The following is a 14,867-nucleotide window of genomic DNA, read 5'->3' as shown; positions in this document are numbered from 1 at the left end:
TATTTGTATCTTCTTCTATATATATATTTTCGGATTATTATTTCATTATTAAAATCGTAACTATATATATAAAGATTAGTAAAATATTGCTTTATTGTCATATTCAAAGATATTGTAATATTTTACAAATTTAGAAAGTTATTAAAAAATTAAATTTTTCGCTTCAAAGATTTATATTATCGAGTAAATAATTAAACATTTAGTTTTTGTTTGATTTTTAAAATAAGCTATATAGTTTAAAATTTTGTTTATATTGGTTTAAGGTAGTAAAGATTAATCATTGTTAGATAATATGATTTTTGTTATTTAAAAAAAATCTTTATAATTTTAAAAGTTAACATCGACAAAAATTTAAATATTTAACATATGTAGGTATAGTATTACAATATTAAATTATATTATCTATAAATCCAATGGATCATCTATTTTTTTAATCCAATTATTGATAGTCCAATAAAAATTTCTGGTAGGCTTAAAATTTGAATGATAAAATTATAGATTAAACGTAACATGACTTTGTAAGAATATGTCCATTATATCTATTTTTTTAAAAAAATCAAGGTTACAAAATGTAAACAAAATGAAAGAAAGAAAGAGAGCCTAAACCCTAAACCCTTCTTAACGTCCTCTCCCGCCGTAACGTACCTTCTTCTTCCGGTAGCAATGGTGAAACGTAACCAACTCTCGCCGCCACAACCATCACTCCCAATCGAAGAACAATGCAAATCACTAATAAAAAACCTCGCTTCCTGCAAGCAAACCATCCGCGACAGATCACTCCGAACAGTCCTCCGCACATGGCTCCCGGAGCAAACCTCAATCCCCGACGAATCCATGAAGAAGCTATGGCAAGGCCTCTTCTACTGCCTATGGCACGCGGACAAGTCTCTCTACCAATCCGAGCTCATCGATCGCCTCGCCGCCGCGTTACAATCCCTCCCTCTCCCTCTCTCCCTCCACTACTTCGCCGTCTTCCTTTTCACAATGCGACGCGAGTGGTCACGCATCGATCGCCTCAGGCTGGACAAGTTCTACCTCTTGATCCGCAGGTTTTTGAACGGATTCTTCGAGATTATGGACGGTAGCGCGTGTGATTTGGAGCTCACGCGCCGTTTGATGGGGGTTTTGTTCGACGGGACGTTTTTCGCCGGTGACAGGTTTAATGGGAGTGGTGTTAGTTACCACGTGGCGTGTGCTTTTGTTGAGGAGGTTAGACCGTTTCTTCCGTTGAGGAAGGAGGTTTCGGAGGTTGTTTTTGCTCCGTTTGTGGTTGTTATGGGTGTGGTGGATGATAAGGTTTTGGTGGGGAAGATTAAGAGTTGTTTGTTTGATGAGTTGTTGAAGAATGGGAAGAGGCTGGTTGAGGTTAAGAAGTGTGGGGGTGATGGTGGAGTGTGTGAGGAGGAGGAGGATGATGTGGTGGTTTTGGGGTCTGTGGCGTTGTCTATGGAGTTTGGGAAGAGGTTTTATGAGATGGGGTCTTCTCCTGATTGCTGTCAGGGGAATAGGAAAGTGATTTTTGCGCTTCATAAGGAGTTCTTGCAGTTGGGGAAGGATGTGTTGGCTTCTGGTATTGAAGTTTCTGTTATGGAAGGGTCTCGTCGGTGTGAGGATCAAGTGCCTGAACTGGTTCCTATAGAAGGAGATGGGTTAAATGCTGTTTCTGTGTCTAAGAAGAAGAATGGTTTGAAGAAATGTTCAAAGTCTAAGAAGGATGCTGATGCTGTCAATCATGGTAAGAAAGATACCTCTTGTCAGGAGGCTATGATATCGGATCTTCAACAGGAGTTTGAGAAGATTGCATCCGAGATGGGACCAGTGAAAGATGAGGTTGCAAGTGTCTGTGAAGAAGCAGAACCTGTTTCAGTAGCCAAAAAGAGCAAGAAGAGGAAAAGAGAGGACAAAGGTGTTGTAGGGCAAGGTAACAGAGATGCAGCAGAGAGTGGCTTGCCCGGGCCGAGTAGTGAGGAGAGCTCAAAGAGAGTAAGATTCTCATTAAAGAACAATGTGGTGTGGAAGCCACATTGCCCTATACCACCAAAATACTTGAGGTTGCCTCCGTCTGCTACACCAAGAGGAAGTGCTCTGAAGAAAGGAATCCCGGCGGGTCCAGTGAGGGAGTTTTGTCAGAGTAGGAAGACGAAGAAGAAAGTGAAACCCAGCACCCGTAAAGTAGTGAAAAGACGATCAAGAATTTGAAGAAGCAACTGTCGCCATGAAAATGGAGTGTTTGAGTTACTTGTTGCTTTGACTGCTTGCTTTTCTTTCAGTTTTGATATAGTCCTAACTACAGTATTAAGTTTATGCCGCCAACATTTTTTTTATTCTTTCTCATTTCTCATCAAAGACCGATCATGTCATTTACCTTTACCAATAAGATGAAGAAACCGAGCATTAGGTAAGATTGTCCACCTTGTGAGGTTGTACTCACTCGTCTCGGTTGGTACTTTGCAACTCACCTCGACAACATGATCAGCAAACTTTAGATTCAGTAGAGATGACGATTTATTCAATGGGTTTGTTTTGCGGATAAGATTGGGCTATATATGTTTAGTGACATTAACATTCGGGCCCACTAGATTATAGAATCAAAAGCCCAAAAGCCATGATAAATTAACGAAAATAAAAAAAACGTATCATCCTCGTGATTGACTGGTCGTTCAGCGAGTTGAAATCAAAGTGCGCATACCAAACATTCCAATCCACGACCATGTTCCAGCGAGGAAGAGAAGCTTTCACACCGAAGCTCTTCTAATTCATACGCTTACCCTTCACATCTCTCAAATCAAATCTCCAGATTGGGGAAAGGAATATGATTCAACCCTAATTTCAAGCAAACCTCCCCCCCCCACTTCTCTCTCTCTCTTTCTCTCACTACAAGTATAGGTGATTACAGTTAACGAGAGAGAAGCAAAAAGAAGCACAATACTAGAAATGACGAACCACAGACGCGCTCCTTCTTTCAATCCGACGACCGAGGAAGACAATGCTCTGTAACCTTTTTCGATTGTTAATGTGTTCGAGCTTTGACATTTTTTTCAAATGTTTATCGAGGAGGATTCAGCGAAATTTCCTTGTGGTTATAGGTTCCTTGATATACTCCACGAAGCTCCTCTGTTCGGTCATCGAGAATCTAGAAGTCTTGTTGGAAGCTGCATTTACCTTATCATCTTGGCAAGTGCTTCCAAACTAAAACTAATGAATGATACTTTTTTTTTCTGAACACTGAGTTTTTTTTTAACTTCCTTTTTTGGGAGATAATAAGAAACATGAGTGTCTGACTTTATATATTTACTTTTTTTTTTGTTACTATGTAGGCAGGTTATGCTGTTTTAGCAGCAGGAGCACCGTTGATACTTCAGCCTGTACAGTCTCTTATCCCATCTCTGCTTTGCAGCTCCAATGTTGCTCTTTTGATGTTAACAGGTAACCCTCAACACACCACTTCAGCTTATCACTACAAAGCTTTGTTTAGTATTTTCTTTCTGCAGCATATGTAATATGTATAAAATATCACACGTTTTTTTTTTTTGCAACAGGTATGTTTCAGCAATATTTCGTCAATCAGGTCCAGAAAATACGCTTGCAGGTAACATTTATTTATTTTGCTAGCGATGTAGACATTAGGTTGATATTCTCTAGTGTAGCTGTTGTCATTTCATATTAAGACCTTCTGAAAAGAACTTTCTATTGCAGGGCTATTACAGCTTCAGTCAGAAACTGAAACATGTAGTTCGTCTGCCTTTTGCCATCATGGCGTATGGTAATCTTTAGTGATGCTTTTTCGAATCCTATATTTTTGGCATATATCTATTTCTTACCCTCAATAAAAATAACTCCATTCTGTTTCTAGGAACTGCATCTATGCTGCTTTTCATGGTGTGGAGACCATATGTCAGCGTTCTTCCCATTCTAACTGTGCAGAGGTCTGCAGCATTCTTTTTGACTACATTAACTTTAGTTATGGCAAGGTCCAAAACGCTGACGAGTACTTTATTGTTCCAGGTTTATCATGTCCGTTGAAGCAATTTCGGCTGCTTCGTTTATGATTGTATTTGTTGGTAAGAATAAGATCCAGAAAACCATTCTTATAATTTTGGCATGCATTCAGCATTAATTTAGTACCTCAACTAGAGCAATATACTGCCAAATCTATTCAGCTATTATGCCTAGATGATTTCTTCGTCCTGATTTTTCTTGCAATGATTGCCAAGTGCAGATATAAATTCAGTTTGTATTTTTCATGTGTACTCTTTTGCGATCATATGCATGCTAAATCACCATCGAATTGTCTACATTCTGTGATCATATATATGTATTTATATGTGTGCAATTCTTACAACTGCCTATAGTTTGTGGTTGAACATCAGGAGATAATTGAAGTTCCTTTGAGAATTGCTGTTCTGGGTTTCAATATCAGAACTTTTTCTGTGTTCGCATTGCTAGAGCATTATGCATTCTTTTGGCATATTTTGTTACATTATTCTGCCACTTGTTTTTCTTTACTAAGAGACTCTATAGCTAGTTTATTATGCAGCTCTTCTCATCTGTATGTAATACTGGTAGGTTATGTTCGCCAGTATAACTCTGTGAACTCTCAGCCCGATGTCTTGAATTCATTATATTCTCCTCTCCAACCAGCTGCTTTGGAAGGATTGAGGTATTTTCACAATCACACTGGAATCTTAAGCCTTGTGTTCATGAAAATAAGTCTTACTTAGTTTTGTTTTGCTTGAAAAACAGATACCATGAAGCAGGTCGCCTGTCTGATCAGCAGATGGCTCTACTGCAATATCAGCGCGAGAATCTCCATTATCTCAGTGAAGAGGTGAGAATACATGAATTGTTTGTCATGCATACTTTTCATTTCTGAATCTTGAAGCTCTCTATAATTCTTCATATACCCTAATTTTCTGAATAATCCCATGTTTTTGCTAGAGTGAGTTTTCTGACCTTTTTTGTGTATGCATTCAGATTCTACGTTTACAGGAGTCCTTAAGCAAATATGAAGAGTCCAATGGTACTAGCACGCCCCAGGTTTGAACTTGCTCCGTTACAAACTGACGAATTGTTTTATACCCTCCGTGTTTTTGATGTTGCAATTAACGTGTCGAACTTTCAGGTTGATCTGGCACACCTTGTGGCAACTCGTGATCAAGAATTACGGACACTTTCTGCTGAGGTAAAGCTCGCTTAACAAAACGAGACACTTGCAAAGTCACATGGTTAATATTTCTTACAAACTTGGTGGAAGATAGTTGATTGGCATTTCAAGGCTACTCTTTTTATTAGCATATTTGAATGAGGGCGGATACTAATAAATGAAAACGTTATGTGCTGTAGGTGGATCAACTCCATTCAGAACTCAACCTTGCTCGATCTTTGATCTCCGAGAGGGATAGAGAGATACAGCACGTCCGGAATACCAATAATCAGGTACGAATCTATCTCTTGACATAAGAACTTATGAGAACAGAACATACTTGAATCATCGCCATCACAGACTGCTTTTCCATGAATCTTTTTAGACCGAGCAACTTGCCAGGGTTACACATTTCTGGAAGTTTTTATTTGTTTTGACAAAAATGCTCAAAAGAGAAACTCACTGTCTTTGCTGAAACAGTATGTAGCAGAGAATGAGAGGTTAAGAGCTATTCTGGGAGAATGGAGTATGCGTGCTGCAAAGGTACAATCGTCTCTTCTTTCTATAGTGTTTTAGTAATGCATATGGTTTGTGAGAGTCTAATATCAAGTAGTTTAGTATGGAACCGTCTTCAAAATAATTCTCGTTCTAAATTTTCGAATCCAAATAATTTTGTATGAGAAATTCTTTTACAAATTAAATGGGATTTGTGTAAAGCTTGAACGAGCGCTGGAGGTGGAGAGGATAACAAATGTTGAACTGCGGAAGAAAGTTTCGGGTCTGAGAGAGCAAAGGCAGATGCAATGAACAAGGTCGTTGGGGGTTTAGCATATATACAGCATATAGCTACTATATATTGACTCATGAAGCATTGGTTTGTAGACAATTATATTTGTGACATTGTTTTATAAGATATCTTTGATGCACATTCTTGAAATATTTGATTCATGAAATTTCAAAAATTAATAAGGACAAATCTCCAAAATAGCACATTTCTAAGATTATATCACAAAAATAGCACTCAAAAACTAAAATGACCAAAATAGCACCTTTCTAAGTTTATCTATTGAAAATTTTAATTTTTTTTATTTTCAAAATTTGAAATCTTATCTCTAAAACCTCATTTCTCAACTCTAAACCCTAAACACTAAACTCTAAACCCTAAATTCTAAACCCTAAACCCTAAACCCTAAATCCTAAACCCCACCATTTAACTCTAAACCCTAAGTTTGTGACTTTTGATAAAACATTAAGTGCTATTTTTGTGACTTTTAACCTTGAGTGCTAGTTTGGGAACAAAAACTTGATTTAGTGCTATTTTTGTTTTTTTCTCAATTAATAACAAAAAGATTGATAAATATGTAAAATATTTTTTTTGAAAGACCAAATATGTAAAAAGTATAATTTTCCATTTTAACGTCAAACTAGATTATGAACCGCCTTTTAATTTTTTTTTTAAAGGATGAGTATATTTTTTGTTTTAGTTTTTTTTTTAAATTAATTTTTATATTTGTGTTTTTTTTGTAATCATACTTGTGTTATATTTGTTATCATATTTGTGTATAAATCTTAATAATAACTTATTTTATAAAATAATAGCAATTTAAAAGTTGATCTGAAACACGTTTGTTTCTTTGAAATCATATGCTCGTATACCCATTTCTTGATAACATTTTTTTGTAATTTTTTCTTATATGTTAAAGATAATTAATCTATAAAAATTATATAACCACTCTTTGACTTCTTGTTTGCTATAAAATTATATAAACTGCTTGTTTTCTTTTACTTCTTGTTTCAAAAATTTAATATAAGTTATATATATATATATATTATTAGGCCTGTATAAAAACTGTCAAAAAGCAGGATGAAATTTAAATATAATCAATGTTGATATTAGAAGTAATATGTGGTTAAATTGTCCATTACCCAAAAAATAGAGAAATATGTTTTTTTTTTCTTTACATGAAATAGGAAGTTACTTTTTTAAACTTTAAAATCAGAATGTTACGTGCAGTTACATTATTAATAAGAAGTTATATTTTAGTTTCGAAAGTAAAAAACATAAAAATAAGTAGTTGGGCATCTTAACCTTGAATCAATTGGTCATGTTGGTGTTTTAATAGAACATATATGTAAATATTTTTTAAAAGATATACATATTTACTGAGTTCAGATTTTTACATTATTTATTTTACCAATTAAAAAGATAAGAGAGGAGGAAAAATTGAATATATTTATATTCAATTGGGGAGAAAACAAAAGAAATACGGATTAAGGAAATAAAGGAACCCTCCATATAATAGCCCAAGGCTCTCTTATATATATACCTCTTTATAACATATATCATCAGAGAGTTTCAATTATTTTCTTTCGATCGTCTCGCATCGACTTTTATTAGGGTTTTCGTTTCCTGAGAGATCAATCAATCGATATGGCTTCCCTAGATTCCGACGTAAACATGATCCCTGCTGGCGAATCCTCCAGCTCCGTTGCCGCTTCTTCGTCGAGCAAGAAGGCCAAGAGATTCGAAGTTAAGAAGTGGAGCGCGGTGGCTCTCTGGGCTTGGGGTAATCACGAGCAATCCTCTTTTGTACTATCTGATTGAATATGCGCTTCGATATTTTCGTTTTTGGTTAGGTTAAGGTTTGATTGATTGATTGATTGATGTTTGTTGTTGTGGTTGGCAGATATCGTTGTTGACAATTGCGCCATCTGCAGAAACCACATCATGGATCTCTGTAAGTCTAATCGATTCAAAAGGAGTTTGTAACGGTTGTAAATCAGGAGATTGTTGAATGGTTTTAGGTTAAGATCGTTCTTGTGTGTTTGTAGGTATTGAATGCCAGGCTAATCAGGCCAGCGCTACGAGTGAGGAATGCACTGTTGCTTGGGGTGAGTTCTTGTTTCTTCTTCTACTAGTCTCTCTTGATTGCCGCAAATCTTTGAAACCTTGATTGAACTAAAAACAAACTTGGTGATCTGTGTGTGAATCAATCTTTAGTATCTTAAGATTGCCTATGACATTGAGTTACATGTTTAGTGAGTTGATTAGATTTATGTAATTTAAGATCTTAATAAAAAAAGATTTAAATTGTAGTTGTTGTTTTGCAATGCTTTCAATCTCTTGCAGAGGTTTTGTACCTGTGATTCTCTATGATTGAATGATGAATCATATACTAAGACGAAATTTCACTTGCATTATATATCTATGTCTCAATTTCTCCATGTAATATAATCAGTTGGTGAATCTTGTTAGCTGGAAAAGTAGATAGAAACCTTTTTGTTCTCTTGTAGAGAGACTAGCGAGTTTCTATAAGGAGATATGTTCAATGTGCAACTCAAAGTTGATATACATAAAGTTAGTGCGTTCCGTAACTAAAAGACTAACCATTGTTTGCTCTTGTATAGGGGTTTGCAATCACGCCTTCCACTTTCACTGCATCAGCAGATGGTTAAAGACTCGTCAAGTTTGTCCATTGGATAACAGTGAGTGGGAGTTCCAGAAATATGGTCACTAATCGTGCCATCAATTGTGTCTAATATATAAAGATATCATGTTGACTTCGCTGCGGCATTTGAGATACTAAGATTGCTCAGACTTCTTGTTTTCCTTTTCTGTTTTTTCACCTTGCTGTGTGAAGACAGAGATTTACTTTCACTGAATCTATTATTCGTTTTACTTCGGTAATATCTAAAAAAATTCTAAAATTATGTAGTCCCTGCCATTGAAGTTTTAGTGGTCAGATGTAGTAGGTGCACTTGAGTAGTTCCAACTTCCACTAAGTCTTGCTTAAGACTTTCATCATCTGCTGTTAAAGAAAAACAAACTCGTATAGAATGGGTACTACTACTAAACCAAGTCATGCCCCCACTTTTACTAACAAGTCTCAGTCCTCTAGCCACGGCCTATTTCAAATTAAAATTAGTACGTTCAGTCTGCCAGTTGATGATTATCCGACGTGAATTCTTGATTAATACTAGTATGAACGAAAGATTTGCAGCTGGATGCTGATAGCATGAAGGCGGACCTTTTCGAAGTTCCATTTCCGTATCTCTCCACCACAATCGAAACTACTCCTTCAGCCGTAAAATGACAAGAGCAAACCAGTCAAAACTCCACTCTCGAGAATCTAAAAATGTTCACCTCGGTGGCTTCTTCTTCTGACTGAGCACAGCGGCACCGCAAGTGCTCCTCCACACGCCGTCGTTTCAGCTTACAGGATGCCCCTGTTCGAGTTCGGGGAATGTGAAGAGGCAACGGCAATCGTGCATGACTGACGACAAAGAAAGATTATTTGATTCAGAGGTCCTTCGAATCCCCATCAAACCGGTTTTATTTGGTTAACCGACAAATTAAACGTAAGCACAAGCAATTGAGAGAGTTTCGAATCCCCACCAAACCGGTTTTTATTTGGTAAACCGAAAAATTATTCGACACAAAACATTTATTACCATACATTACATGAACTACTCTTCTCAACTCTCTGCGTGAGCTTTCATGATTCAATTCAAAAATCATGTCTACCACAAAAACATTCAACAAAGAAAAGATGATAGGATTACGGGGGGTAAAAAAGAGCTTCAGGTCTTGCGATTATCATCCGCTATTTTTTGCTACTCCTTCTCACTCGCTGCTTCACGATATCAAATGTTGTCAGCTTTATACTGAGAAATCACATTAAAACAAAACAAAGATGAGAAAGCACAAGTCTATATATATACCTTAAAAGAAACTCTACGTACCTGCTGTTTGGCATGCTTTTCAGGGCATTCGGGACAAACCCACGGTACAATCCAATCACTCCAAAAGGCCAAAACTAATCTTATTAATCAGCAGATAAGGATGTCTTTTATTATACCTGACAAGGCGTCAAACACGGATTTATAAGGATTACCCTTCAATTCAATTGCATCCGTCTTCTAATGGTATCCAACGGATAGCAAGTACCCGTAGCAATGGCTACCCTGCATGCAGAGTGTATCAATAATGTAAAACAAACCACATCTTCAGGGAGGTAAAGGACTTAACAGTTAGCAGCAGACTTACAGATCAAAGACGCAGAAATTGAGGCCAATGTAAGGAGCTATACTTAAAAGCCAAGGACCCAGACCGTTGTACAATGATGCAAGTCCTTCCTCCCTCAGCATGTGGCAACTTGCGCTTTTTAATTTGAAGAATTTATGGAGCTTTAGAGTTTATGGTCTATATATTCCAATTAACATACCTGGGACATGGTTCGATACCCACCCCGGTTCAACAGCTAACCTCAATCTCAGCACATCTAAAGGATATGTAATCTGCAATTAAAAAAAAAAAAAAAAACATAAAAGGTATTTAAGATTTTTCGTGAGACTAGATGAAGTAGATAAACAACACTAGTTACCAGAGTAGAGGTCATGCCAGCACAAGCACCAGCCCCAAGAACAGACAATTGACCGTCTTCTCCCCTAAAGAGTTTCCGAATTAAGAATATAAATGTGCACAGTGATTAGACTGGTTTTTTAAAATTGTGAAATGAAAACCAGAATAAGATGATTGCCTTGTATGCTTCATATGCAAACAACTGGACCGCGCTATAAGGCACAATCCGTATCACCTGGTATATTCAGAAGATTTTGAGCAATCAAATCCCACTAAATTACACACAGCCTTTTATGTAAAGAGATTGCTCGAGTACCTGAGGCAAGTTTCCTTTCCAATAACCTTTAACACCTTCTTCTCTTCCAATAAGCATAATCGCCTGTAGTTATATATATATAATATTACAAAATTACAAAACCAAATCAACAACGAGTTTACAGTAAGAAGAAACAAGCCTCTACATTACATGATTCTGGAGGATATTATATACCTCTATGAAACCAATAGCATGCTTAGCACTTTGTTGCCCAGCTCGAACACCATGCGTCTATAATTAAATAATAAGTCAAATTAGATTGTAAGAATCAATAATTATTACAGTATGTCTGTAATAAGAGTACAGTCACACTAGTTAAAGAAAAGAAAGAACGTTGGACGTAAGGGTAGATGATGGTCTCGCTGGTTCACCAGCTCTTGTGACCCAAGCAACCTCTGGCTTAAACCCTCCGATGTGGTCCTTCTCCTTCTCGAGGGAATCACGTTTTATTAACATGGGGAATTTCTTTTCCTCCACGCCACCCAGCTCTGCATCCATATTACTTCTTAGAATGTTCCAGATTTTTGTTGCTGATGGCTCTGGGAACATAGAGTCCTTTTGTATCGGAGAGGGTTATCAATTCACCGAATCTGCAAACCTGAGAATACCAACTCGGAAAGTCGTCGTCTTTCTTTGCAGAGATTCCAAGACGAAGTCCCTTTCTTCATCTCTTTATGCTTTTCTCTCACCTGAAAAACAGAGGCTTCTGCTTCTTTTCCAGGAACTTCTAGGGTTTTCTCAACCATAGAGTGCGAACTACTGCGACCGATGACTTCGACATGTTAGTTCAAGAAAAATCTAAACTTTGTATAAATAAGCTCTCTCTCCCTCTGATTGAGAAAGAAGAAAACGTTTATCTTAAGACTTTTAAGACTTAGAGTATCATTACCCAATTAGCCTCAATTAGCGTCTCTTATTTATTTTTAATATTTTTAAGCAATAAATATGTGTTAAAAGACTTTTTTAATAGATTCCATCATTTATGTTCTCCATTGCAAATCTCTTATTTAAGAGTTTAAAAAAAAAATGATTAAATAATTTCTATTAAAATTACAAATTTTTTATTAAATAAAACATAGTAAAAGAAATTGAAATGAATAAGAGAAACAACAAAGCGTTTTGACCTAAAGTGTGTGTGTCTGCCTTTACCAAGGACTCTTTTTAATTAAGTTATTTGTGAGGTAGCACACTCTATAAGATCTATAAGATGGGTACTGGTCCCGAACTCTCGAGACGTTTTTTAAAAATCTTTCATTTGCAACAAGATTGCAAAACTCTTCAGCCTCGTACACAAGTAAAGATGGGTACTGGTCCCGGGCTCTTCCAGTGCTTAATTAAGAGACATATTCTATAGTTATTACATTTAAAAAAAAAAAAAAAATCTCAATTACACTAAGAAACCTATGTAAGAGACATAGGATGCTCTTAGGTTGGTGGTTCTATTCGTTGGAGTAGTCGCTTTTATACAACTTAAATGCAGATTTCCTTTTCTTTTTAATCTTAAAATGTTAAAAGTAAACTATAATGATACTTTTAATTTTTTTTTTAAATACTTTTTTTTTCCTTTTTTTTTCTTTTTTAAGACCAAGATTCCTGGTGTACAAAAAAAAACCAGGTTTCCTTGTTATCTTGAGGACCAAGCATTACAGTTATGAAACAGTATACTACACCAGAACAGCTTTACAAACTTAGTCACATGGCAATGCGAGAAGATGATTCAAGCAAGCAACAAATACTAACACCAAGAAGGCGATAAAAGAAGGGCAAGTGCATACCTTTTAGTCTCAGAAAGTTGGGTATCAAAGTCATCAATCTCCGTCTGATCAGCAAACATGCAGTGACAATGTCTCCTCTCTCCAAGAACTTAGCATCCCATGCCATCACGTAGTCAAATACATTAGTTATCCCTCAAGAAGTGGACAAGACTAACAGACCTCGATGTCTCTCACTCTTTTTAAACTCCTAACCCCCCAGAGCATTATTCACAAAGCCAAAAGGAGCACAGAGACCCTCAGAAAACAAAAATCAATCCCCGTAACTTTGATTTCCAAGTAATATATCAATCCAAAAACAACAAATGGCTCCATCTAAGAAGAGCACTCTTGTTACCATTCTAGTTTCATTTTTTATATTTTCATGTGTTTCAAGCACTAAACTTAAAGTTGGAGGAGAAGATGGTTGGGTCGTACCAAATTCTAACAAGACTCATGGAGATATGTTTAACCAATGGGCTTCACACAACCGGTTTAAAGTTGGCGACACCATCCGTAAATATTTTTTTTTATTCCCTTCTTTTTCTCTATGCGACTTTCATCATCTTTACATCTATGTTAACTTTTCGTGAGGGATCCATATCAGGCAGGCGAGAATGTTCTAACATGGCCAGAAGGGGTATTTCCTTGTTCTCTGAGGTCTTTGTTACCTGCAATATCTTTGAGCTTGTTGCTAGTGGTTCTTCATCAATGAGTTCTTCGTAAGGAAATCAGAAGAAGCGGAGCACACGAGTTGCCCACCTCTCCTCAGGCTCCTCTACCGCATTGGCAGCAAAATTAAGACCATGCTTTTGCATATACTTCCCTTATTTCTTCAACCGTCTGCCAGTTTTGCTCTTTCGGTACATCTTGTAAATTGGTTAAGATCAGAGGGAGTTGGGCGTACACTAAGAATATCAATGATATAGTACAATATGTTATTGGAAAATCACTTACCATTTGGTGTTGAACTGCTCTAATCTTTTTAGAGGAAGATTTACACATTTCTATGATCCAATAGACGTAGAGCAAGATCAAGTCATTAAGAGGTTATGTTACAATATTATCAAATACTCAATGTCTAAATACGCTTAAAACAGACACACACTCGACAATTAAAGCTTCTATATTTCCTCCATCTTCTTTAATTCCTCCCCTTGCATTCATGCATCTTCCACAAGAGCATCATCCCAAATCACTCTAGATGGTAAACCAGGATCTGCATCCTTATCCTTATCCTTGACCACCATCACATTACACCAAAACTCGTCTTGTAAGTATTGGATTGGAAGTAAGAAGTGATAATCACTTGTAATAAGAACAACATCTCGTACTGAGTGTTCTCTTAGCATCAAACTCCTCAGAACCAACTCCGAGGCCAATTTTTGCATTTTGTAACCAACATGATAGCGTTTGTTGTCGTCAATGTAGTCCAAATTAAGGGGGTTATGGCTATCGCAAAGTGGATTTATGTTGACGGCATCTATCACCTGAAAACCTTGATCTCAGAGCTCTGTAAGTGCATCTAGAACACTCAGCGTATCCATGTTTCCAACAAGATACATCTCCTCCTCGTCAGGCACATACTTGGAGTTCATGGTTAGTAAAAGCCGACAAAGAACTGTCCAAAATTTGGATAAATCATAACCGTTTGGGAGTGGGCACGTATAGAAATCCCAAAAAACTCTGACTTTCACTTCCATTGAAAGTTGGGTATCAAAGTCATCAATCCCCGTCTGATCAGCAATAATGCCATCACGTGCTGAAATAGTGCAATGGCAAATTGGTGTCTCTTCTTACAAGGCTCTTTGTCGGTTTCTTGTAGAGGTGATGAAGCCTCTAGTTGGTGTTTGGGTTTACCAAGAACCTGAGCTTGAGAATGTTGTTTATGTAATGAATGGCTTCTTATCTGTAGTTGGTTGCCGCATAATCCCACAAGAAGTTGGTCCTTGGGGTATTTAGAAAATTATCTATCCACACCCAATCGTATTGGGGTAATAGACAACTACCATACGACTACCAACCAACCAAACTGATAAATTTTTCAATTTAGATAATAAACCGGTTTTCAAAATACACAATTGCTTCATACATGTTAGAATAAGAGAATTATTGAGAATTTATTTATGGAGAATGAAGAACATAGAGAGAGAGAAAGTAGATCTCAAAATGTAAGAGAAAGAAGGAGAGAATAGTTTCCTTAATTTAATTGTGGATCTGGGTACAAGTATTTAAAGACAAGTGACCTCAATACACAATATAATAAAATATCTTTTTCTCTCTTCTTCTTCTCTT

At 36.7% G+C, this 14,867-nt stretch overlaps 4 protein-coding genes across 6 annotated transcripts; 3 read left to right on the top strand and 1 right to left on the bottom strand.

The window, feature by feature from the left end:
* The first annotated feature begins 619 nt into the window (after positions 1-619).
* On the top strand, positions 620-2,386 carry LOC106332818 (ribosomal RNA processing protein 1 homolog). The gene has a single exon (XM_013771310.1). It carries the CDS (start codon positions 664-666, stop codon positions 2,197-2,199), a length of 1,536 nt encoding a protein of 511 aa, XP_013626764.1. The 5' UTR covers positions 620-663; the 3' UTR covers positions 2,200-2,386.
* Positions 2,387-2,648: 262 nt separating this feature from the next.
* Positions 2,649-6,073, top strand: LOC106331436. Its single transcript, XM_013769791.1, has 14 exons — positions 2,649-2,993; positions 3,087-3,174; positions 3,318-3,426; positions 3,540-3,589; positions 3,697-3,763; positions 3,854-3,926; positions 4,006-4,061; positions 4,567-4,660; positions 4,744-4,828; positions 4,975-5,037; positions 5,123-5,182; positions 5,344-5,436; positions 5,624-5,686; positions 5,861-6,073. The coding sequence occupies exons 1-14, from the start codon at positions 2,935-2,937 to the stop codon at positions 5,948-5,950; spliced, it is 1,050 nt and encodes a 349-aa protein (XP_013625245.1). The 5' UTR covers positions 2,649-2,934; the 3' UTR covers positions 5,951-6,073.
* Positions 6,074-7,467: 1,394 nt separating this feature from the next.
* On the top strand, positions 7,468-8,831 carry LOC106332287 (RING-box protein 1a). Its single transcript, XM_013770759.1, has 4 exons — positions 7,468-7,710; positions 7,831-7,881; positions 7,976-8,035; positions 8,552-8,831. Exons 1-4 carry the CDS (start codon positions 7,575-7,577, stop codon positions 8,659-8,661), a joined length of 357 nt encoding a protein of 118 aa, XP_013626213.1. The 5' UTR covers positions 7,468-7,574; the 3' UTR covers positions 8,662-8,831.
* A 718-nt stretch (positions 8,832-9,549) lies between these two features.
* LOC106333663 (proline--tRNA ligase-like) lies at positions 9,550-11,633 on the bottom strand. 3 transcript variants are annotated; one of them, XM_013772081.1, is made up of 9 exons: positions 11,155-11,633; positions 10,996-11,052; positions 10,822-10,884; positions 10,684-10,740; positions 10,528-10,591; positions 10,191-10,441; positions 10,003-10,108; positions 9,887-9,901; positions 9,550-9,808 (listed from the first exon to the last, which is right to left on the bottom strand). In XM_013772081.1, exons 1-6 carry the CDS (start codon positions 11,368-11,370, stop codon positions 10,398-10,400), a joined length of 501 nt encoding a protein of 166 aa, XP_013627535.1. In that variant the 5' UTR covers positions 11,371-11,633; the 3' UTR covers positions 9,550-9,808; positions 9,887-9,901; positions 10,003-10,108; positions 10,191-10,397. The 3 variants fall into 3 exon arrangements, with proteins under 3 accessions (XP_013627535.1, XP_013627534.1, XP_013627533.1); XM_013772080.1 differs by having other exon boundaries at positions 9,887-10,108; positions 10,191-10,279; positions 10,369-10,441; XM_013772079.1 differs by having other exon boundaries at positions 9,887-10,108.
* Between the last annotated feature and the right edge of the window lie 3,234 nt (positions 11,634-14,867).

Source organism: Brassica oleracea, chromosome C3, assembly GCF_000695525.1.
Source record: "Brassica oleracea var. oleracea cultivar TO1000 chromosome C3, BOL, whole genome shotgun sequence".
NCBI lineage: Eukaryota > Viridiplantae > Streptophyta > Magnoliopsida > Brassicales > Brassicaceae > Brassica > Brassica oleracea.
Note: the sequence above shows the minus strand (reverse complement) of the source record. Positions and strands in the feature narration are given on the sequence as shown.

Bases quoted from the DNA above. Each gene is read 5' to 3' on its own strand.
- LOC106332287 (XM_013770759.1), top strand. From the start codon at position 7,575: ATGGCTTCCCTAGATTCCGACGTAAACATGATCCCTGCTGGCGAATCC. The intron at 7,882-7,975 runs GTAAGTCTAATC...GTGTGTTTGTAG, and splicing joins AAACCACATCATGGATCTCT to GTATTGAATGCCAGGCTAAT. The intron at 8,036-8,551 runs GTGAGTTCTTGT...GCTCTTGTATAG, and splicing joins GGAATGCACTGTTGCTTGGG to GGGTTTGCAATCACGCCTTC.
- LOC106333663 (XM_013772079.1), bottom strand. From the start codon at position 11,370: ATGTTCCCAGAGCCATCAGCAACAAAAATCTGGAACATTCTAAGAAGT. The intron at 11,053-11,154 runs GTTCTTTCTTTT...ATTTAATTATAG, and splicing joins CATCTACCCTTACGTCCAAC to ACGCATGGTGTTCGAGCTGG. The intron at 10,741-10,821 runs GTACTCGAGCAA...TGAATATACCAG, and splicing joins GGAAAGGAAACTTGCCTCAG to GTGATACGGATTGTGCCTTA.
- LOC106332818 (XM_013771310.1), top strand. From the start codon at position 664: ATGGTGAAACGTAACCAACTCTCGCCGCCACAACCATCACTCCCAATC.
- LOC106331436 (XM_013769791.1), top strand. From the start codon at position 2,935: ATGACGAACCACAGACGCGCTCCTTCTTTCAATCCGACGACCGAGGAA. The intron at 3,427-3,539 runs GTAACCCTCAAC...TTTTTGCAACAG, and splicing joins TGCTCTTTTGATGTTAACAG to GTATGTTTCAGCAATATTTC. The intron at 5,687-5,860 runs GTACAATCGTCT...ATTTGTGTAAAG, and splicing joins GGAGTATGCGTGCTGCAAAG to CTTGAACGAGCGCTGGAGGT.